General features: G+C 42.8%; 1 protein-coding gene across 3 annotated transcripts in view; it reads right to left on the reverse strand.

The window, feature by feature from the left end:
• Positions 1–576: 576 nt before the first annotated feature.
• Positions 577–24,571, reverse strand: part of Map3k20 (mitogen-activated protein kinase kinase kinase 20) — a 152,461-nt gene continuing 128,466 nt past the window's right edge. For all 3 annotated transcript variants that reach the window (XM_051184475.1, XM_051184477.1, XM_051184476.1), the window contains exons 17-20: positions 9,001–9,117; positions 7,882–7,956; positions 5,448–5,598; positions 577–1,942 (exon numbers count right to left, since the gene is read on the reverse strand). In XM_051184475.1, coding sequence (XP_051040432.1) covers positions 1,242–1,942; positions 5,448–5,598; positions 7,882–7,956; positions 9,001–9,117 — 1,044 coding nt within the window. In that variant the 3' untranslated portion in view covers positions 577–1,241. The remainder of the gene's footprint in view (positions 1,943–5,447; positions 5,599–7,881; positions 7,957–9,000; positions 9,118–24,571) is intronic.

Raw genomic sequence — 24,571 nt, forward strand, 5'->3', positions numbered from 1 at the left:
AATCTTGGACAGACCAAAGGGCAGTAGTGTTTAGTACCAGTGAATCTGAACAGGATCTTAGCATATGGAGGGAGAGTGGCGTTCATCTACTTGACGCATAATAGGTTTGTTGTCAACCTGACTTCCTGACTTGCACAATGGAAGCATTTCACGGTGCTTCATTCATATCCCATCCTCATCTCCTAGTGTGCCACAAGCTTCCTGCTCTAGACTACACACAGCAGCCTCCTCTTAACTCCCAGCTGCTCCACACCGACTTGCTGCAAAGGCTGGTGTTTACTGGCTTCCTCTAACAAGGCTAATGGTAATTTCTCTGGCTTTTAGCTTGAGATGGTATTATCTTGCTCCATCTGATTGGTGTTTTTTTTTTTTTTTTTTTTTTTTGGAATTTAGAGTCTGACATCCCAAGGATGCTATATGGACTGCCTTCCCTCTCTCCGTTCCGGTGAAGGTCGAAACTAATACTCAACTAGAGTCCAGGGAACTCAGGAAAGGAACCAGCCACAAAACTCCAGGCCATTTAGACATTTTGTTGGATGAACCACAATGAATGAGATAAATACCATACAATCAACATTAATGTCAATAATCTTTTTTATTACCTAAAAATGACAACCCAAATCACTTCAGTTCTGACCACGACAGAAACATGAATATCTCACTAAAATAAATACTAACAGGGTTGAGATGAGTGAGGCAGTTGCCTTGGGCACAAAATTTAGGGAGGCATTTTAAAAATCCCTCAGCAATCAAGATAAACGATATTTTATCGCAGTAGTTAAAAAAATGCAAAAAATTCATGATGAACAAAATACCCAATTTTTAAATAAAGGATCAGCCACAGTGCCTTGCTTGAGCCATCTTGGAACCTTAGATGAAAGCGAAAATAAGACAATTCCGGTTTTCACCTAGAAATTTGATTTTTGTGCGGCCTCCACCAGCTTTATCCTGGTCCCAAGTCTGCTAAGGAGAATGTGCCCAGCGTGGAGTAAATGGCACAGCCCTTCCCGCTTCAATATTAATTCAGAGGTACGAAACATGGGCAGGTATTGTCAAATTTAATTGCCACTCACCACTAGTCAACCAAAGACTGTAATCGTGGCCCTGCTCTGGCTGTCCTTTCAATTCAAAGGTGTTTCCTATCCGTCTTTTTTGGTTTTGCAGATGTCTTGTTACCAAAAGTCCATTGCACAACCCACCGCAGAACCCGCTTGGAAAAGCCCACCTGACTCATGCCGCCGTCAAAAGTTCCTCCGCCCGCGGTAGTTGCCCCGCGTTCTCTCCTTGCCAGTTTTGGCCGGAAGTTGCCTGTGGGTCTTCTTCCGGTACTCCACTTTAGTCCAGCCCCCTTCGCTCACCCTGCTCTCCTCCTCGCCTGCTTTGGAGGCAGCCTCGGGGTGCAGAGGCATCCCGGGGATGGTCCTGGGCACACGGCGGTCGTTCGGGTTCTTCTTGAAGTCAGGGGACTGATGAGTGTTCAGCGCTGACTGGGGAAACCTGTAGAACTTTCCAGAATACCTTTCCCGCGAAGGTGCAGAATGCTGACTTCTCCCACCGTACCTTCCCCTGGGGGAAGAGTTGAGGGATACACTCCCGCGGCCGTATTTGTTTCTGCTGCGGTCTGAGTAGCGGCCCCTCTCGGAGGAGCTGTCGGTGTTGAGGCTGGAGAAGCCGCTGTCCCTGGAGTTGAGGTGCAGGGAGGAGAAGTTTTTGGTCAGCCCGTACTGTGTCGGGGAGGAGCTCCTGGAAGGGTTGATGGGTGTGATCTGCTGGTACTTCACAGGCGTCTGTGTCCGCCTCACCGCGGCAGCATAGGAATCCTGGTTGGAAAAGTAGGAGTAGAAAGGGGACCCCAGGATGGGGTTGCTCTGGGAACGCTGTAGAGAAGTGTGGGATGCAATCTGCCGCAAGCGCAGGGTGTCTAACCATTGGCAGTCCGCACCTGCAGGGGAAATTGAAATGAGCATCTTCCATGCCACAAGCCTGAATCCCTAACTCATAAGACTGGCTCAGGAAAGCAGTCTCAAGGCTGCTTGGGAGCGTGCCATTCATGAAAGTTCCAGGCTAGGTAAATAGACCTTTCTCTTTACTACTAAGGTAAATTGTCTTAGGAACATGTAATGCGGTTGGCATTTTTCTATTTCTGCTGCCATGATTCCAACTGTATTAGGAACTTCACCTACAAGGAATGAGATACTAGCATCACAACACCGTCTTGCTGAACTGTTACTTCTCTACAGTTTTAGCTTCTGTGAGGCCTGAGTTTGAGCTCGTCTGCAGCCATGTGTGTCAAAGGAAGCTGGGCCTCTTCTGCCCATGGCAGACACACAGATGCCAGCAAAGGACCTGGTGTGGTCTGCTGGATCCTGGGAGGGCTGTTCTACCAAATATGCACCTGGTGCTTTCAGGAATCACTCTGTAGGACAGCCAGACACAGCAGCACTGGCTGTAGGCAAAGGCGGCACAGTGGTTATGGCAAGAAAGAAAGAGGTCATCCCTTAAGAGCTCATAGTCAAACTTATTTGTCGTACTGCCTCCAGAGCCTACATCAACTTTGGACTTTTAGTGATGGAAGACAATATATTTTACTCATTTAAATCAGTGTTTCAGGGATTTTGAGGGTTCCTTAAAATGCAGAGGGCTGGTTCTGGACCCCTGGGATATCTGATTGGTTTGTCTGGAGATGGGTCAGAAAGTGTGCATCTCTGACAGGGTCACAGAGGATCTTGCAGGACCAAACTGTGAGACCCACTGAGGTAAGCCAGTTGAAACTGGGTTTTCTGCTACTGGCAGGTGATTTCCCGTCTTCACATCACGTTGGAAGAGTGAGTAAAAAGAGAGTGGAGGAAGACAGAAGGGAGATGCACAAGCTGAAAACCGTAGGAAGCCGCATGCAGCTCTCCAGAGGGAAACAGTCTGGAGCAATTCCAATAGGAAGTGGAGGGCACTGAATTTTTCAGTGCACAGCTTTAAAGAAAACGTAATTTACTTTCTTAAAGACTCTGCTTAGAAGATGTAAAGGACACCAATAGGGGTCTGGGCAGTGTCCTGTTTTGGGAAGGGAACACTATGGTCACAATATGACCGACCCCTGCCCCAGCCTTGTGCTTTGTTACCTGCCACCATCACATCCTGGTGATTGGAGGAAGTAGCCCCATACATGATTGAAAAAAAATGTTTGTGACTCTCAGCATGGAAGAATTTGAACCATGTGCAACTTAGAAGTCACTGGCAGCCATTTTGTGTAATATAAATTTGGAAATGGGAAAACTAGCCTCACAGAAGAGAAAATACAGCAGAATTATAGAGTTTCACTGGCTTCACAGGGCAGTTATAGGGATCAGACAGGCACATAGTGCTACAGAAGTAAAATGTGCCCCACAATCATTAGTTATTAGAGAGAAGTCCTTCTCTTGTGGTCTCTGAGAACTTACTATATAGCCTATGATGACCTTGATCTTGCACTGGTCCTCCTGCTTTAGTCCCCTGGGTGCTGTGACTTCAGGGGTGATCTAACATACACAGCTAAAAGAAGTATGTAAAGGATTATAGCAGACATACCCGGGAAGATACACAGACTTAACACACATGAATGAGTTTAGAGGTAGTCACACAAGAATAACCTTAGCAGAATAGCATGCCCTAAAAAATGCCTGACAGGGTCTTGACAAAATCCCAAGCCTAACCTGGTGGTAACAATGTCCCCTGATGGTTATTTACAAAACAATATAAGCAAATAACCATCAGGGGACTCCGTTGACAAAGGTGATCAGACCTGGCATGATGTCAAATAATTTGTTGATGGCTTTTGAATGTCCTTCAGGATTCTGTCCATCCTGGCTGGTGGCCATCTAAGAATATTAGTTCTGCTTGGCAAGTCAGGTCTTATAGTGTCAACATAGACTGTCATAACTCAGTAACACTTGCCATTGGAGACAGTAAGTTAGAGTGTCACATGCCTTTGTCTCCATGCTTGACAAAGAGCCTTCTGGTATTTGGTTACAAAAATCCATTTCCCTTGGGGAAAAAGAAGTGTTGATTAGAAAGCAAGCATTTCCGGTGTGCTTTGTCTCATGGTTAAGAGGGAACTGCATTATTACTTTGTATACAGGCACCTTCAACATGTTTGTCTCAGTTCTACAGTTATGAGAGTTCCTGAGCCTACAAGTCGAGGATAAGAATCTTTGCTTGAGTTCACCAAATAATGGCCAATTTTGTGACCAGTCAGCTGACCTCCTATGCTTTTCTCAATTTTTAAAATTATTATCCCCAATATCTATCACATACATTGAAGCTTTTCGATTTACTGCCTCTCTTAAACTTTTTTTTTTAAAGATTTTATTTATTTATGATGTATACAATTATCTGTATGCATGCTTGTACACCAGAAGAGGGCACCAGATCTCATTATAGGTGGTTGTGAGCCACCATGTGGTTGCTGGGAATTGAACTCAAATCCTCTGGTAGAAACAGCCAGTGCTCTTAACCTCTGAGCCATCTCTCCAGCCCCCCTCTCTTAAACTTTTAAAATTATTATTTAGTGTGTGTGTGTGTGTGTGTGTGTGTGTGTGTGTGTGTGTGTGTGTGTGAGAGAGAGAGAGAGAGAGAGAGTACATGTCACATTTGTGTGGAGATTACAGGACAACATATACAAGTCAGTCAGACTTATGGGCCTTTCTATGCTGAGCCATTGTGCTGAACCATCTCATCATCTCCTTTCCACTTTACTCCTGTTTTGTTCATCCTTCTCCTCTCCCCAACTCCCTTCCTCCATCACTGCCATGCTTTGTCACTGGTATTCAAGACTCAAGAAGTCTTTGGATGTATGTCAGTTGGTAGAGTGCTTGCCTAACCCTGACTCCATCCCTAGCATCCCACCAAACTGGGTGTGGTGGCCCATGCCCATAATTCTAATACTTTAGAGGCAGAGCCTGAAGAATCAGAAGTTCAAGGTCATCCTCAGCTGTATGAACATAGTTTACATAAGATTCTGCCAAAATGAAAAAGAAATGGCAAGAAGTCTGGTGAGAGCAGTGGCTTTGTAGGAATGTGAGCTCCAGACTCACATCTTTATTTACAGATACACTTTCAGAAGCCAAACAAGCTGACCTTCTTGTCACTGCAGTGTAACATAGCTACTTTTCATCATTATAGTTATCCAGATACTAAATTTGTACGATGTGCTCACACTGATGTCTATAAATACAACTCCATAATCTACTTATAAAACCAACATTATGGGGTCAATATGATCAAAGTATATTGTACATATCTACAACATTCTTAAAGAATTAGGAACAACTTTGAAGAAACAGTATGGTAAAACTAAGAGGGAAATACTCTTAGACATCTTTGCCACCTACTGCCTGGCACTCTCTCTGTCATGGGAATGTCATAACTAACATTCTGGACTCCGGTGCAGGTGCTGTACTTGGATGCTAACTTACTTGAGTCAGATCTGCTGCCAGGGTTGCCATCCGAGTTGGAGAACACAGTCTGAATGGCAAGCTGGACGGCTTTCACTTCATCCTGAGGCTTTGTTCTATTCCACTGAATCGAGTGGACATGCTTAGTGAGTTTTGGAGTTCTAACATCACTCTGTTTAAAAAAAAAAAAAAGTTCAAGAAACCCACGGTCATTTGTAAAATGGGAAGGGAAAATGCATGTTATGCCATTTGCCTAAATTAGTGAATTTGAATAAAAAGGACATTTTAACCACTTTTCCCATAATGAACTCTATATTTTTTCCTTCTTCCTTCCTCTCTTTCCCCATCCTATACCCCTTTCTACTTATTATATTACAGTATTCAAAAACAGGATTGTTGCTGGGCATTGGTGGTGCATGCCTTTAATCCCAGCACTTGGGAGGCAGAGGCAGGTGGATCACTGAGAGTTTGAGGCCAGCCTGGTCTCCTGAGCTAGTTCCAGGACAGCCTCCAAAGCCACAGAGAAACCCTGTCTTGAAAAAAAAAAGTGTTTTCTTTTTTATATTTGGGAAAAAAAATGCTTTATTGACTAAATGAATCCTGACCCCTGTTTTGCTTAAGTGCACCTTTGGCCCAAGGGGACATAGGGAACAGAATGAAGTGAGGCTGTCACAGGTGAGTGAGGGGGCAGGTGCACGGTGAGAGGGGATGGAGGGTGAAGAGATCCAGGAGCAGGAGAGGTAGTAGATCAAGGTGACAGGCAGTGCTTACCCTGAAGAAGCCCTGATCACCAGATACTCCTTAGAGTACAGTCTCTTGGTCTGTGGGATAGCTCAGTGCAACACTGGCTTGGCATGTAAGTATTAGGAACTAGCAGCCAGCTGACCCTGCCCGACGATGGGCGGGACACTCATGGCCATGTCATCACTACGTCAAGCTTTACCTGGCTGCCAGAGGACTCAGTTATGCATACGCAAGCCCCCCTTTAAAGCAAGTGCGACAAGCGTCTCTCTCTGGCCCCCCCTCTCTCTCTGGCCTCTCTCTCTCTGCCCCCTCTTACTCTCTCTCCCTCTCTCTCCCCTTCTCTTCCCCTCTCTCTCTGTCTCTCTCTCTCTCCTGCTTTCGGTTGGCCACCAGCTAACCCCCTTTCTCTCCCTTCTCTCAATAAACTCCACGTGGGCGCTGAGTCTCATGTTTGTGTTTTATAGGCATCAGCTGCAGCAAAAGAACAATAAGTAGCCTTGGGTCCCCATAAAAAGCAGTCTCTAGGATTCAATACAGTTATGAAAATATGTTGTTAGTGGTACACACCTTTGACCCCAGCACTCAGGAGGCAGAGGTAGATGGATCACTGGGAGTTCAAGGCCAGCCTGGTCTACATAGCAAGTTGGAGACCAGACAGGGTTACATGGAACGATCTTGTGTCAAAAAAGAAGGGGAAGAAGAGGAGAGAAAGAAAGAAAAAAAAATCTTTAAAAACTGGAAAATGATTTATTATCACGGAGTCCAAGGAGGAGGAAGAGAAGAAGAAAATGAGAGAAAGGAAGGGGGAGAGAGAGGGAGAGGTGGAGGGAAGGGGAGGAGAGGAAGGGCAGTAAGAAGGAGAAGCAGCAAGAGGCAGGGTGTGGCCTGTCTGCAGACTTGTCTGCAGCAGACAGAGCTCTAACTGGTTAAAAGGGGACTTTTCCTGAGAGGCAAGGGCCAGCTAACAGGTATCAGTACTGCTGTCACCTATTGCCTTGCAGGCTGTAGAGTGAGGCTGACAGAGTGGGTCTCTGATTCTAAAAAGCTAGACTGTGGTAACTCAGAAAACCATCTCAAGGCAGCAGAATGCAAAATGCAGTCTCAGGGAGTCTTACTGCAGCCTCTGTGAAGTTCACGGGGGGGGGGGGGGCGGCAGGGAAGAGACACAATTTCCAGAGGGAAGACATGGGTGTGAGTACATCAACTGACACAGAGCATCCCTGAGCCTTTCTCTTTCCCAGCCTGTTTCCCTACTGCCAAATGAAGCATTGCCCATTTTTCAGTATTTACCTGAGGCTTGGAGACAGGGCAGGTATACTTGCCTCTTAACAGTCCCTGGTTGATGGTGAATCCTTAACTAAACTGCCTTAAATTAATGAAAGATACCCTACCAATGGAAGACATATACTAGTATCTTCAAATGTCCCCAACTCTGTGCAACCCATGCACACCAGCATGCATATACAAAGAAAGATGAATGCAATTTCTCTGAGTGTTAGGAAGGAAGATAACATGATAGAATTTGGGGTAACACTTCACCTATTCTTTCATTAGATAACTATCGATTGAACACAAAGTGTATATGCATGCTGGTATGTAATTCCCCTTCCAATAAATCCATGTACTAGCCTGTAAGCACTTGGAGAGATCAGAAAAATCCCTGCTCACTAATAGAGGGCGAAACTCCTAGCCTCTGTCTTCAGGGGCTCACCTCATATGTGACTGTGCACTCCACAGTCTGATCGGCCACTATTCCTATGATCCACTTCTCCATTACAAACGGTGGCTGAAACACAGAAGTCAGGACGGCATAGTATCAGAAGACAGCCTGTGCTGCCATGTGAGGTCAGTTGTGCCATACACAATTTGCAAACAGGGACAGAATATCAGGTTATCATAAAATCATGCTGTCTTACAACACACTTGTATCTTGGGCCTTGCTGTTTTTAATCATTTGCAATCGATATCTTTGACTGATGGGAGATGGTAGTCTTGATCTCCTATGGTTTTCTGTGTTATTTATTTATTTATTTATTTATTTATTTATTTATTTATTTATTTGAGATAGGATTTGGCTGTGTAGTCTTGCTTGGCACAGAGTTAGCTAATGATCCTGCCTTAGTCTCCCAAGTATTGGGATCATAGTTGCACCACCATATGGGTCCTCTGTCCTTTCTGGGATGTGGTTGGGAAAAAACTGATTTTTTTTTTTTTTTTCCATTCTGAGGAGCAAGTTAAGCATTTCTATTGGATTTTCTTCAGGGTTCCCAGTGACTCTGGACTAGTACCATGCTCTCCAAATACAGAGGAACTTCTGGTGGGAACTTACAGAAACTACAGAACCACAGCACATGTCCCACAAACAGCCTTATCCCAGTCCTTCTAGAAGCTCAATAGAGTGCGCTGGGGATGCAGCTCAGGGGTAGAACCACTGTCCAGCATGCACATTACCAGCAGTGAAGGTGAAAACATGAAGTCTTCATCATCACAAGCCTGTCTTTCAAAGTTTAACTCAGTCCAGTTTGAAGTAAATGTTTTCATTGATAACATTTTCTTTAATAAACAAAGAGACGTAGCATTAAAGAAAACTTAAATGATAACTTTTCTTGTTTGCAGTGCTTTTTAGTTCACACAGCATAAGTGGGATTTTAACAACAACAAAAAAATATTCTCTCAATCTGCTAAATAAAATGTGCCTTGCAAAAGGCAGCTTGAGAATGACCTGATGTGAGTGTCCAGGAGCACAGAAGCCCACTGCTGGGGTATTCTAATGTCTTTGTTTGAGATCTGTGAATTCAGAAGAGCTTTTGAGCTGCAAATAGACCCTTACCTTTGTCATCTTTAGAATCTCTGCATCAGGGAGGCCTGTGTTGAAAGTCACATCTTTTATGTAGGTTATTGCAATTTCATCCCCATCCATCTCCATATACATTTTCCATTTACAGTCCTGGAATTAAAAGCAAAATTACAGAATTGAGAGAGTGAAATCTCTTTTTTTTTTTTTTTTTTGTTTTAGTGTGTTATAACACCTAAAGTATTCTAAAATGAAGTAGTGTGGGAGTGTTTCATTTTTCCTTTTTCAAAAGAGGACATGAAATTAGATCCTTTTGTATATCTGATAACCCCCAGTTAGTGTAGCCTTGAGACATAATTGATCAGTTTGAAATGTTTTATTATAGGAGTTGCAAGCTTAAAATTCTAAAGGGGCCAGGCAGAAAATAAATGTGAGTAAACCCAGACAGTTACATTATGGAACCTTAAGATATAGCCTTTCAGAACAGATCCATGTAATATAAATATTAAATGTTACAAAGACATTTTATCATTGGTATAAAAATTGTATTTCTTCTTTTTCTTTTCTTTTACCATATAGTCCTCTTGATCCACCTACCTCCATTTCCTAGACCTGATAATGGTATGGGTTGAGGACTCAGCTCATTGTCCTCTTAAGGATGACAACAACACTGCAGATGTGACATATGGTAACTGACAGCAGAGTAATTATGGGAGGCATAGGAACCCTGGAGATCTGGGCAGTTGCCCTAAAATCATAGCCATTGCCCAGCATCTACTGATTGTTCCCATGTAGGAATATGAGTCCAGTTTTGCTAGAGTCTTCAAGGTTTTATGAAAGCTAGAAATTTGGATTCTTCTGTGAAACTACTCAATTTTTAATGATGGCAAGTCAAATTTACAGCAACACTACTATATTGTTCTGTATATCATTGGTCAAACCTCAGGGAGTTACTATTACATACTAGTGCCTAAGGCTGATACTATCAAATGCTGGTTAAAATTTGAAGCTACTGGAATGCCCATGCTCTGTTGGAGCAATACAAATGGTTTAATTACTTCAGAAATCCTTTTTGGCAATTTATTACAGAAGTAAACATACACCCGTGACTAATAAATTCTACTTGTAGAGGTATTTACACAGAAGAAATAAAAAAGATTTATCTTTATCTTAATAGTTAATAAAATGATTAATGTTAATAAAAAAGGAAATAGGATTACTGTATATTCATAGGCTGGACAATATAAAAATTACTGATACATTTGGAGACATGTGTGCATTTGCAAAACAAAGTGGATGAAAGAAGTATTACACAGAAGAAAGAATATATGAATAAGTGTATTTTCCGACAACAGCATTCCTCTTGAAAAAATTTCAGAACAGTGATTATTTCTTCAGATGGAAAGAATGTGAGAGAACTTTCTGGAAGTGGTAGGGCTCTATTGGCAGAGCTTAGGGTAACATAAGGGTATGTACACACCAATCAAAACCAGTAGACATAAGCTATATACATTTCTTACTGAATCCTAGCATACTGAGATGTTTAGGAAGAAGTATTCTGATGCCTGTAAGTTACTTTGAAATGTATTATGAAATAAGTATTGCTTAGATGGCTAGAGAGATAGATAAGTGATAAATGAAGTAAGCAGAGTAAAATGTTACTAGTTAGATCAAGGTGGGTATGTGAGGTTTCAATACAAACCCCACTAGCGTATAAAGCATTTAGAAATAAAGCATTGCATGCATATGCGATTCATATTTGACCTCTGGACTATAAATTGATATTGTCTCTTACATTTTTTGAAGAACCAAGGGTTAAGGATGAAGCACATCACACCAAACACACATGTTGAGACTGGAAAGCACTTTCATGACAGTGGACTTGGATTGTTCCCTGGAGCAAGTTCAGACACAGGTTCCAGGCAAGAAGGGCAGCAAGGAGGCTGCAGAAACCCCACTGGCTTCAGTAAGAAGCCAGGGCTGGGGTTTGGGACAGGCCCTGGAGGACCTGCAGAGCTGAGCAGGGCTGGTACCTGTACCTATGGGAGAGCCTCATTGCCCAGCTACAGTCACAGGAAGCCAATCAGAGGAGGAAAGGGCCACGTGGTGAAATGAACCTGCTTTGTCACATCAGCCACAGGCACAATGGAGAACTGACATGTCTCTCATCTCTCAGTATTTCTTTGTTTTGGAGCCACTGCTCTAAGAACACAGGGGCCCTGGGCTAACTGTGCAGGATAATGACTGTCGTCATGGCTGCCCTTCTCTGAAACAGAACTTCCCTAAGGCAGTGCCCGAATAAGGCACTTTAAAAAGATGCAACTGCTTTGGGTTCTGTTTCTTTTGCCTCTCGACTTTGGGAATTGGGCTGGTCCAAGGCACTGGACCACACACGATGCCTAGACTCCCTCTGCTTCACTCTTGTCTCATAACTCCAGCATTCCCTTTTGACAGGATGCTCCTGTGACACCTCGTGCCCCGTACTGGTTAGTACAGTTTTCTGGGCATGCCTGTGAGGGATTATTTAGACACACTGATTGAGATGGGAAAACTCACTTTAACTACGGATATTGCCACGCCATGGGTTGGGGTCCCAGACTGCATAAAAAGTACAAAGAGAGCTGAACAAGAGCATTCATCTCTGCTTCCTGACTGCAGAGACAATGTGACCAGCTGCCTCATGTCCTGCTACCATGCCTTTCCTACCATGATCCATGACGGACTGTATTCTTGAACCATGAGCCCACCCTTAAGGTGGTTTTGTGGTCAGGTATTTCTTGTCACTGCAACAAAACACTCCATCTCCTCACACTGGCGGAGCCTCTTGCTGTTCTTACTCTGTGGTGGGCATGCTGTCTGTTAGACCACGTTATTTTATTTGATAGCTATAATAATCCTGCAAATCAGGCTTATTTCCCCTTTCAATTGATGAGGAGAATGAGACTCAGACAGATTCAGGAGTTTGCCTGGTGTTTCTTGACCAGTGGTGGGACTCCTACTGTGGAAGGTGGCTGAGGGGACTCCAATGGGGAAGCCAGTAGAGGGTATCCAGCTCACTGGTGGTTCTGCTGAACTCCACAGATCAGATGAGCTGTCAACAACAGGTACGAGGGAGAAAGCCTAGAGACTTCACTTATACAACCCACGAGGCCAGAGGGTCCCCTCGCCCCCACATCTACTGCCCACCATTATCCAAAGTTCAACTTGCAGGAGCCCTAATCCAAATAATAGGGCTACACCTTTTATTTTGTCTTTTGCTTTCCTTAACTGAATCATAAAGGAAGATGCTCACAGAAGCAATACAGCTCTACTCAAGAAGCACTCACTGATAAGGGAGGGTGTCAGCCCTCTCAAAAGAGGATGGGCACTGCTTGTTCCAAAGCTGGGTGAGGGGGAACAGGAGGGGTTCAACTGAGACATAGGTCTTAATTTGCCAGTCCTGTGATATAACTTCTAGAGCTTTTCGGCATCTCTGATGTCATCGTCACTTAGTTAAGAAAAGTAACTCACACATAAAGCGAGAGGGATCCTCTAAATCCTGCTCCTTTTCAAATTGACCTAAAGTGTCCTTGAGAGTCTTCTACAACTTCCAGGCTGTAGCCAGTGGTTACTGAGTCCCACAGGACACAAACACAGACGCTGAGATGACATGTATCAAGGGGCTCACCAGGGGACTGCTGAGTTTTTCTTAAATAAGAGTTAAATCTTGCAGGCCAGTGTGATAGTGCACACCTGTAATCCTCACACCCAGGGGCTCAGGGCCAGCCTGAGCTACGTGCGACCTCTCTTAAAGAAAAAGGTGTCAGTCCCACACATTCCCAAGGCTCCTGCGGGGTTTTATATGTCACTGTTGCCTGCCCATATCATGGTCCTGATTTAAAACCATTCACCCTACCAGGGTGAATGACTGGCTTGAGTAAATACAAACTCAAGTTAATATAAACCTGAGTGCTGACACTGAATGAGAGATATTAAAGAGTGACTGTGGCACTCAGAACAACTCTCAAGCTTTTTTATTTTTCTTTTCTTTTTTTTTGGGGGGGGGATTTGAGACAGGGTTTCCCTGTATTACTTTGGATCCTGTACTGGAACTAGCTCTTGTAGACCACGCTGGCCTTGAACTCACAGAGATCTGCCTGCCTCTGCTTCCCGAGTGCTGGGATTAAAGGCGTGGGCCACCACTGCCCGGCTACAACTCTCAATCTTCACAGGCCTCACTCTGTCAAGTGGTGGCAGCTACATAGTCAGTCCTGTGCTAGGACTCCTCAAAATACTCCTTTCTGCAAACCATCTCACTCCTGGCTATGAGAACTAAGCCTTCTAAAGATCATTATGCAAACTTGGGGGAAAGATTACATATTAAGCCATTGCTGTGGAGAAACGGTAGAAGGGGCGAGGCAGAAGACCCTGAGTTTAAAGCCTTGCCTCCTTACACTGAGTTCTTTCACCTAATCACAGCCAACTGATGTAATCTTTCTGAAACTTAGAATTCTCTTTATTTGGTTCTGATCTCACTAGAGAGCCCTGGTTGGCATAGTACTTCCTATGTAGAACATGTCAGCCTTGAACTTGTAGCAATTCTTGCCCCTGCATCCCAAGTGCTGGTATTACAGGTGTATACCACCATGTTTAGGACAACAAACATAATTTTTTTTTTCAAGAAAAGGATTCATGTATCCCATGCTGGTCTCAAACCCAGTGTGGGCAGTATCACAATGACAAGTTCTAGTAAATAGAAGGAATGCATTTTTATCTTCTTTTATAAATGGAATATATAAAACTAATCTGGTCCTCCCCTGCTTCAACATCTCATCAATACAGCCTTGCTAACAAGAACCAGATGTCTGGAAGTACAGTGGCTATTAAATGTGATTGATAGCCAGATAGCCTCTTTTTTGGTTAAGGTAACTGATGCACAGAAGGGTAAGCTAATTTGACTGAGATCACAGAAGTAGCAAATGGCAAGTTGAGTTTAGACTTGACCTAGTGTAGTCTCATTTGGTGCTGTGAAGAGCAGGTCTCCTGTGTTCATCTTCCATCCCTATAATAAATATCCCATAGGATCAACTTATAAAGAGAAAAGGTTTGCTTTGGCTCACAGAATTAGAGGGTTCACATCCATAATCATTTGGCCATTGCCTTGGGCCCATAGTAGGGCAGCACATCATAGTGGGAGCTATGGCAGAGCAGAACCTCTTATGTCATGACCTAGAATTACAAGAGAGATTAGGAGCCAAGGGTCCACTTGGAGAGTATGTCTCCAATGACCTGAAAGCCCCCCACCAGGCCCAGCTCTTTAAAGGTTCTACCACCTCCCAATAGTTCTAAGCTAAGGACCAATCCCTTGAGACATGGCATCGTGAGCAGTGTGGTGGCGCACACCTTTAGCCCCAGCTCTCTCAAGGCAGAGGCAGGCGGATCTCTCTGAGTTTGAGGGCAGCCTGGTCTACAAAGCTACACAGAGGAACCCTGTCTCAAAAAACAAAAGTAAAAACAAACACACAAAAAGACATCATAGCTTCATTTTATATTTAAGCCACCACAGCATGTCCTCTCCGAGTCCTGAACTTTCCCTCATTACCAGTTAATGAAGGGCAAGCAACAGTACCAGGATGTCCCATTTTACAAAGTGGGAGGTGGGGGGCAAAACTCCAGACAGTCCATATTCTCCTGTTGAATTCATCTGTAAGGATCCAAGACAGAGAATAAAATCCCATCTCCACGAAGTTCAACGCAGCCAGATTTTCCTCCATTATTGCAATAGGTCATTGCTGCAAGTACTTATGGGTGCCATTGGACTCAATGAGCTCCAGCCCAGCTGGCAAAGGATTATCCAAAGCAGAGATAACCAGCTAGCCTTGCTGCAGATGCAAAATCAAGGCAGGTCCCTATTACCCTGGGTTTTAATTTCAAGTCTAGATTCCCACCTAGGATGACATTCACATGGCTGGAAGATTTATCCTGATGTACCATTCCAGAGAGCATCACTTACTGACCCACAGGGAACTAAGGCCTTAGCTTAGCAGAAGGGTTGAACACAGGAACTGTTTATGCTGGGACTCTGGAATTCGGGACAGCAAAACACAGTCCTTGAAACTGCCCATTAACTCCCAGATGTGCTCCTGTGTAGTTCTGCAGGAGACACTCCGTATTTTGTTGGGGACAGGGCAAGTTTTGCTTTGGAATATGGAAAATCAGAGAATCCTACTAGCTTCTCATGACACAGATACTTCTCTGATCACCTGCTGAGATACCTGGACAATTCTAGAAGCCAGTGTGTGCCCGATGGACGATAAGAAATCATCCCAACCAACTGCTCCAGGATTGCCAATTGTGTGGAAGAATTTTATGTATCAAGGTTATAGGCCAACTATAACAGGAATTCTTGCACCATGGAGATAAAATCCTAAACAACACTCAGTTAGTGCTAAATTAAGTATCTCTTTGTGAGAACTCACTATTACATGCTTAGTGAGCTGCTTACAATTCCTTGGAGTTCCAGACTAGCTGAAAAGACACCAAACATAGATATCCCTTCTCCCTAAAGAAAAAGAGGGAGGGGAGAAGGAATGGAAGAAAATAGTTGAGATAGTGGTAGATTTTCCAAATAGAGGGAAAAAAACCTCCAAATATTAAAATAGCACAAATATACCATATACCAAACTTTAAAGTTCTGGGAATTCAGAGACAATGTGTATTTTTCTCTACCAAATTAATTGGGGCCATCAACACCATAGATTAATCTTCAACAATAAAAATCCAAGTCCAGGATCATTCCAGATCCTTCTGAAGGAAAGTGACCCCCAAGTCAACTTTTCTAGATTACTTTTCTTTGAAGAATACAGACATTTACAAACAATGCATGTTTGCACTGAGGTTCAATCTGCATGTCATGAGAACACAGAGTTTGAACTGCAGAGGTCACCCATACTTGTGAAGCTAACAAAGCAAGTAAGACACCTCCAGTCCCCTAGAAAGTCCCCTTCCCCGGGCAAGCCCTCTTCCCAGCAACCAGAGGCTGCCTCTGTTTCCATTTATGTTGCACAGATTAAAATTTATGCTGCCAGTCATATGTATTCCTCTGACATCATGGTTTTGAGATCTACTTATGTGATCTAACCCTTATGATCTTACTCTGTTCTAGCGTATACAGTTCCCATTTTATGGATAAAGAAACTAAGGCTCAGATACCGGAGAAATACAGCCAGCCTCATGGAACTGGAATTCGTGTCCTAGATACATCAAGTTTAATCTTAGAGGCACTGGCTTCCAAAACCCCCACCTGCTCCTCTCTTCCCATAAATGGAGAAAAATAAAAACCACCCACTGAGGAAGTACTTTCAAATATAAACTAGAGGGGTCAGAATAAACTTTCTGAGAAACCAGAGCAGGGAGAGAAAGATGCAGTCATAGCAACCGAGTGACTCGCAAAGCATAAGCAATCCCAGATGAAAACAAAACCCACAAAAATAATATTGGTCATGGCCGTGTGAGAAGTAGGGGGTGCTGCCGGTGGCTGGTGGGGGCCTCTGGAGGCACCTTTACATGTGTCACCATTATCCAGCTCAGCTGCTGGAACCTGCTGTGTTAAAGGCAGGAGAGTGGCATGTCCTGGGAAAGCACCTGGGTTATTTATCATTAAGTATAACCCTGCTACACTATATTTTATTATGCCGTCTTTGGAAGGGAGATAATACAAGTATGGTTAATTTGCTTCTCTTCTTTATCTATACAGTGTCATGACCCATGGCGGCTTTGTCCCATGAAATTGGTTTTTCAACCCAAAAGAAATCCACAAGAAAGTCTCCCTAAAAATTCCATTAATAACCTCTTTCAGCGTGTATAGGTTGCAGGGTCTGGAACTAAGAATGTTTTAATCTCTCCAGCAAAACAATGTCTCATAATGATGTACAGGACTATTGCCGCCCTGATGAAGAATCATACATAATTCAGCACCTTTCTCTTTGGCACCACTGTGATATCCTCATTAGCCGTGGCTCACAGTGTCTGTCAGATGGTGTCCATGCGAACGCAGGCATTATATTGTCTTTGAGCTGTGCAGCTGCTTCCATGACACTGCCAGTATATAAAAACATGACGCCAGTTTGTTTTATTTAGTGCTAAACCTTCCAGTTTGTAAAAACAAGGCTGACACGGAGCCTGACATGCGGCAGTGGAAATAATTAGCTCTCATTTTCTCAGCCTCCTATTTCCTTCTCCCTGCTGTGTTCTCTTTCCACTAAACCACCACATGTCAGTCGAAATGGGAGGCAATTAGTGGGCTCATTTCAGTCCCCACAACTGTGCTGAAAAGAAAGTATTTATGATGGCACAATGAACAGCTGAAAGATTAAATAACATTTGCCTTTTGAAAAGAAAATGACTTCTAGCTAAATGGGCAATTTTTGATTATTCTCAAACAAGCTTAGAGTAGTTGGTTTTTAAAATACAAGAAAGGAAAATGAGTCATTTTTAGGTGAAAGAATCAAATAAAACTTGACACAGTAATGCAAATAACTGATGTTTTATTGCAAAATATGTAAATGTGTTATACCCTTAACAATGGCTTGTGTCTAAGGTCAGGGCAGGCTGGTGCCAAGTAGACACCAGTGGAGATAAGGTTGTTATATCGCCTTTTGGGGGGTTGTTATGGAGTTATGTATGAAAAGGGACTTAGGGATGATAAAGTGAAACAAGCCAAGTGAGACACACTTTCATAGGACGGACACATTGTGCTCGAGTATCTAAGGGGGTTCGGATGTTCCTTAACAGGCTCCGAAAGGGCTATAAAAATTGTATCTAATATTGGAAGGTAGTTGTCTTGTAAAAAAAAAAAAAAGAGTATTACTTTTGCTATTGATTTGTCATTAATTAAGAATATTCTGTGTGGGGCTGGGTTTCTTAATGAATGTAGATGGTGGCCTGACTTACCTAAGCATTCATCAAATTCTTTCAATACTGAGATTATTTGTTGCATTTAAACTTTTACCCAGGACCCTCAGAATATAAAAATAGCTACCTGTTAAGTTGTTCACCTATTCCAGGATTCTAGGGGTGGGGTCAAGGGGTAGATTTCTGAAAAAGCCCCAACCTGGGGAATAGGCACTGTTACCATCTGAGCCATTTTTAACCCAAATTCCAACGTCTAGACTTGGTAGTGCTGTCTTGTGTCCTTGCGTTCTAGTGCCTTTAATTTTATTGTAACTAATCTGTCCATTTACTGGAGTCCACAAAACTGACCAGTGGTACTCATGGGCTTCCAAAGCAAAAACTATACCCTAAAACTGCACCTGCCATCTAGAAATCACCAACTATGCTGACTCCAGAGGGATTCAAAAGACAGACACAAACTTAGATTTCCATTCCCTGTCTCCATGTCTATTTTTACTTTTTCACAAATCCAAATGCTGCCTTTTGATTCACAAAATATGGTCGGTGTGAGACAATGTGAGTCAGTGTTGATTCAGGAGGCAGACAGCCATGGCTTTATTAAAAGACTAGAGCTGTCCCTGAGCTAACAGGATCCTGATAAACATCACGGACATGTCTGTAATTTAAGCCTGTGTTTGCTCACATGCACTACATGGCCGTTTGCTATTTATAAAGGGGTTCATAATCCTGAGGGAGACTAAGAATGATCCAATGGTGTGCGAGAGGCAGCTCTTCCAAGCTTCTTCTCACATCTCTTCCCAGCAAAGTTCAGTGATGTCAGGCTGATAACTTGACATCAGTCATGGTAGAAATATTGACATCACCCAAATCTGGAAATGCTACATAGCATGGCTCTTTCTTCTGGTTGATAGACAGCCCCTCGAATGTATAAGTGGCTGTCAAGTCATCAGCAAACACGTGCTGAGCCTGCACCCAGTTCAGCTCTAGCGCTACAGGCGGCTATCCAACCACTGGACACACACACTGCCACACTCTGTAATTAGAAATCAGCAGTGACTTATAAAACTGTAAACTGCATTTGCTTCTGTGCTGTCAATTGAAACTTGCTTTCCTTTCTTCTTTTAAAAGACTTCTCTATGGAGGTATGATTGGCATGTTAAAGCTGGACATACTTAATGTGAGTAGCTGGACCAAACTAAGATCCATCACTGCAGCCTGTGGCTCCCTGGCCATCATCTCACAAGTTTCCTTCTGCTTTCTTACTTCTTGCTAATTTTGTGATACAAACATTTAATTTAAGATTCCTCTTCTAGCCGGGTAGCGGTGGCAGACACCTTTAGTCCCAGCACTCAGGAGGCAGAGGCAGACGATCTCTGTTGATTTTGAGGTCAGCCTGGTCTACAGAGTGAGTTTCAGGATAGACAGGGCTGTTATACAGAGAAACCCTGTCTCGAAAAACCAAAGGAAAAGAAAAGAAAAAAAGATTCCCTTTTCTTGTGAAATTTGAAGCTTCCAATTCAGTAGTGTAATCTGTGACACTGTGTCATGCTGTGGCTCTCTAGGACTTACTCCCTTTGCAAATGAAGCCTTGCATGGTTTGCCTAGTCCTTGTTTCTTCCTCCCTAACACCTGTATGTCTTCTAGAACTCTACCACTGCAAGCTTCAATATGTAAGTACATGTCTGGGTGCACAGCCCTTCCCCCATAACTGAGCATGAACTTCCTTAGACTGAATTTACAATAAATCCAATTCCCGTCAGAGTAGAGGAAGGCTCTGCTCTCACTATTCTGAAGTCAATAGAAGGCATTAGCTTTATGCTTGTCCACAGAATCCTCCTCTTGGGGCCCTGTCATTTTAGCCATTTTTAATCTATCCATTTACAAAAATTACCCAATAGTTTAAAAAAAATCTCTATTCAACAGTTTCTGATATTTATACTACTCTGAGAGAGGGCCCGGTTATTTAGTTTAGTTTATTAAATGGAATACTTTATAAGTAATCTAATAAAGGTCTCCGTACCATACAAGTGAGGCAGTGGTAAATGCATTTTGGCCAATAAATAGCAACCGGAGCAGTAGGACCATTGCACTGCTTCTGTGGAAGTGGCCAGGTTCTCACGGGACAAGATGTGGAGAGGAAGAGGAAGAAAGTCAGGGCTAGTCCTCCAGGGACAGCAAGCCTTGAGGGAGAGGTCTTCTGCCTCCTCAGAAGACCCTTCCACAGTAAATCTGAGGTGATGGCCATTTGGAAAGGGTTCCTTGACCCACACCCAGTTCCCTGTTAGGAAAAGCTAGGAGAGAGGAGGCGATGTTTCTGCTATGGCAGGCGATGAGCTCAGGCCTGCAGGAACACAGCCTCCATTATGTTTCTTGACTCTGGGATAAAGTCAGACAGTTTGGCACTCACAAGCAACACACGGTGTCCCAGTAGTCCCTGCTTCACTCTGGTTTTGCATTTTTATGACACAAAGTCTCTGAAGAGCTTGGTGAGAAAAGTGCTGGGTGATTTGATAGTTTATCCCTTGGCAAATTGAGCACCAATATTCCTGACTGGTGAGCTGATAAGAGACATAATAATAAACTCTATGCAGCTGAATATTTCAATAAAAAGGGTGGTTGCTGTCCTGGGGAGTGCATGAAGCTGTCTGCGTTTCTAGAAGCTGCTTTCCTTTGTACCAAGCCGAAGGCATCACAGCACAAAACACAAAAGCATTCTTCACACAAACGGGAAATTGCCAGAGTATACTATTAACTGATCAAAATCCGACTGATCACCAATGCATGTACTCGGAGGGGATGATGCCATTTTCCAGAAGGAGGCCATGGCTGGAGCTGCCCCTGACCAGGTGGGGGCTCTGGACAAGGCATTTCGTTTCTCTCCTTGGTTTCTTCCTGGAGAGGCTAATACAGGGCTGGTGTCGCCTATCATGCTGGGTTGAGAAGACGGCATCAAAAATGTTTGCAAAGTGCCTGTCAGAAGTATGATGTGGCAATAGTTATCAGAGGAACTAGAACTATCTCCTGCCTTGAATAGGGGAGATGCTCAAGCTTAGGAAGACCCAATCTCTCCCAGTTTGATTGTCACAACATATGTATATGTATATGTATATGTATATGTATATGTATATGTATATGTATATGTATATGTATATGTATATGTGTGTATTTAAATAAACAACTTTGCTCTTTACAAGTGATCAAATAAAGCAGCAGTTCTCGGCCAGTGGGTTGAGACCTCCACAAGGATCACATACCAGATATTTAAATTACGATCCATAACAGTAGCAAAATTACATTTATGAAGTAGCAATGAAAATAATTTTATGGTTGGTGGTCACCACAACATGAGGAACTGTGTAAAAGGATCAAAGCACTAGGAAGGCTGAGAACCACTGATTTAGAGTAAGGCCCATTCTCATCTGATTGTCACCACTGGCACAAACATCCTTTCCCCCTCCCTGATAGGTTGTTTTAGGACAGGAAACGAAAGGGGGCATTTTGTCTGTGGCTGAAGACCTGGGTGTCCATTGTGCTGGAGTCTGGCAGATCCTGGGTCTCCAGAAGGGGGCAGCAGTAAAGACAGCGGTCATGGACTAGGTGTCATGCAGCCATCTTGGCTCCTGGTGAAGGCACACGCATCAGACATGGATGGGTTCCTAAGGTTCTTTGAGTCAACCTCATGCCATGTATCATTTGGTGGAAGACTGAAGCTAAGAAAAGTAATTTAACCCAAAATTTTTAGGACAAAGTTTGACCTCTTACAATGGAAGGGTTTTCCTTCTGTAGCTATTTGTATATAAAAATCACATTTTAATTTTTGTTCTTGGTAGGTCTCAAGTTATTGATATGGTATAACACTTGAAATGACCTGCACAGGCTCATGCTTGGAACACTTTTTCCTTAGTTGGTAGTTCTCTCCCTCTTTTTTTTTATGATTTATTTATTTATTTTATGTATATGAGTGCTCTATCTGCATGTATGATTTTATATCAGAAAAGGGCATTAGATCCCACTATAGACAGTTATGGGGTTGATGGGACGAGAACTCAGGACCTCTGGAAGAGCAGCCAGTGCTCTTAACCTCTGAGCCATCCCTCCAGCTCCAGTAGTTCTCTTTCGGAATGCTATAGAATGTTTAGGAGGTCAGGTCTAATTGGTAGAAGAAGGTTGCTAGGGGTGGGTCTTTGAAGGCTATTATCTGGCCTCTGATGTGGGATGTTCTTCTGTACACTTCAAATATGTGTTGCTTTTATTGGTTAATGAATAAATCTGCTTTGGCCTATGGCAGGGTAGAATACAGCACAGCAGGAAGTCTAAGCAGAGGTACAGGAAGAAAGAAGGTGGAGTTGACAGAACCGCCAGAAACTGCTAGAAGAGTAAGATGCTAGAACACTATCATTACTGGTAAGTCATGCATAGGCCACATGGCAATACACAGATTAATAAAAAAGGGTTAATTTAAATGTAAGAGTTAGCTAGTTATGAGCCTGAGTCATTGGCCACACTAAGCCTCCGATTGAGTATTTTATAAGTGGCTATGAGATCAGGTGGGATGCAAAAAAGCCTCTGGCTACATTTGGCACCAAATGTGGGAATCTCAAATTTCCATATGGCTTAAGAAAGCTTTTAAAAGAATTCTAACCACACACAAGCAGAGCCAAAACCAACTTTCTAGTTGTGTCTCTCATTCAAGCTGTGGTAGAAAGACTGTGACAAATTCCCACCATGGTAAACAGAGGCATCGCCAAGCCTTGCAGCAGGCTGTGTGACATAGCTAGCTTTCACTTATACAAACAAAAAAGGTTTGTGGGGCTGGCTGCACTCTACCTGGTGGCAGCATGAACCCCAGTGTGTGTGTGTGTGTGTGGGGGTGGATAAGCATGACTCCCTTTGGTACCTCCATCATGTTGGGAAGCTGAAAAGGGCAGAGCCAGCAGCCAAAGCCACTCTTTGGTCCTAGCCATGCCCATTTAGCAGTTTAAAATAGTGATTAAAAAAAAAAAAAGATTACAGATATACAATAAAGGCAGTTTCAGACCAAAACCCCCTCTAAACAGATCACAGTGTGTTTAAAAAAATGTACATAGGCTTGAGGAGGATGGGGGGTGGGACAGAAACAGTCATAGATTAAAAGAATAATTTAAAGATAATAGAATGAGGTCCTTGAAATAGGAATAATGAAAAATTACAATAAGCCACATAAAGATGGAAAATACACAGAATCTGGATTTTGTATATTTTTGTATTTTCTTCTAATTTTTGACTGTTAATGAGCTAACTGATGAGAGACACTTGATTGTGAGGACTATTAAGTTAAATCAACACATTTTTAAAAGATATCTTGACTTCAAAATTTGGGTTTAAGGATACGTTGCTTTGGAAAAGAGATTCTGCTTTTGTTTTCACAGATGATGAGAACCTGTGGATTGCTTCTAGGTTAATATGGTTTGATTGAGCCAGACCCCCTGAAAGATCTCCGATTGAAACAATGGTCCATGTGATTCAACATCCACAACAGCTTCAAGGCTGAGATGGACCAACCTGTACCATAAATTCTAACTGGTCTTAATAATAAAAACCTGGAGTCAGATATCTGGGTAAATGCTGAAAGATCAGAGAAGTAAAGGAGCCAGCCACTAGAGAGACCTTTTATCTCTACCAAATCATCAGACCAAAGTGGACAAGAGCCTTTCTCCATGAATCCTCAAACTAAATGCTGAGTTCCTCTTTCCTTCTTCCTTATACCCCTCTTCCTACCCAGCCATATCACTTCCCATCTCCACCTCCCTAGTGCTAGGATCAAAGGGGTGAGTTCTGTTTCTCTTTGAGACTGGATCAATCTAGTGTAGCCCAGGGTGGCCTTGAACTCACGGAGATCTGTGCCTCTGTCTCCCAACTGCTGGTATTAAAGGTATGTACCACCACTGCCTAGCCTCTATGGGTAACTAGTGTGGCTAGCTCTGTACTCTGATCTTCAGACAAGCTTTATTTGTTAGATCACAAACAAAATAGAGCCACACCAACCACATAAAGTACCCCAGTCAGGACTTCACCATAATTCTAAATTTTCTCAGGATCCCCATAAGATTACCAATGCCCCCAATCAACAGGAAGTAGTATAGAAAACTACAACCAAATTCCCAAAATATTATTTATGAATGTTTATTTTCATTCAAGGGGGTTGGTTATAAATTATTAATGATCATAGTAAATTTCTTTCTAAAGAAAAAAAGGGGAATATAATATAGACATGATGAGAAAATGGTAGTTTATTGAATCTACTTTAAATCTATTTTAATCCAAAAAGTAACCATTAATCTCAAAATACTTTACATCGGTATAGATTTTGGTTTATTGACACAAAATTAAGGTCAATTTTGTTATACTGTATGTATTTCTACTCTTGGTTAAAGTATTATGTTCATGCAGCTCATTTAAAAGTGTAATGATAGTTAAGAAATATAAGTTAATAGTCATCTATAATAGTCAAAGTTAGTTAGGTTTTCTAGCTATGCAGAGATATATTTCAGATGGATAGATAATCTTCAAAACTTCAAAGACCTACAGAATATGGCATTTAAAATGTTTTAAGAACTTTGACTTTTCTCGAAAGCGAGACACATCTGCTCCTGGAAGCACCAATTACTTCAAGAGGATGATGGGCATTAAAGAAGCTCCTTATGGAGTTTGCCATCAATGTAGCAAGACTAGCCAT

This window comes from Phodopus roborovskii, unplaced genomic scaffold, assembly GCF_943737965.1.
Source record: "Phodopus roborovskii unplaced genomic scaffold, PHOROB, whole genome shotgun sequence".
Lineage (NCBI taxonomy): Eukaryota > Metazoa > Chordata > Mammalia > Rodentia > Cricetidae > Phodopus > Phodopus roborovskii.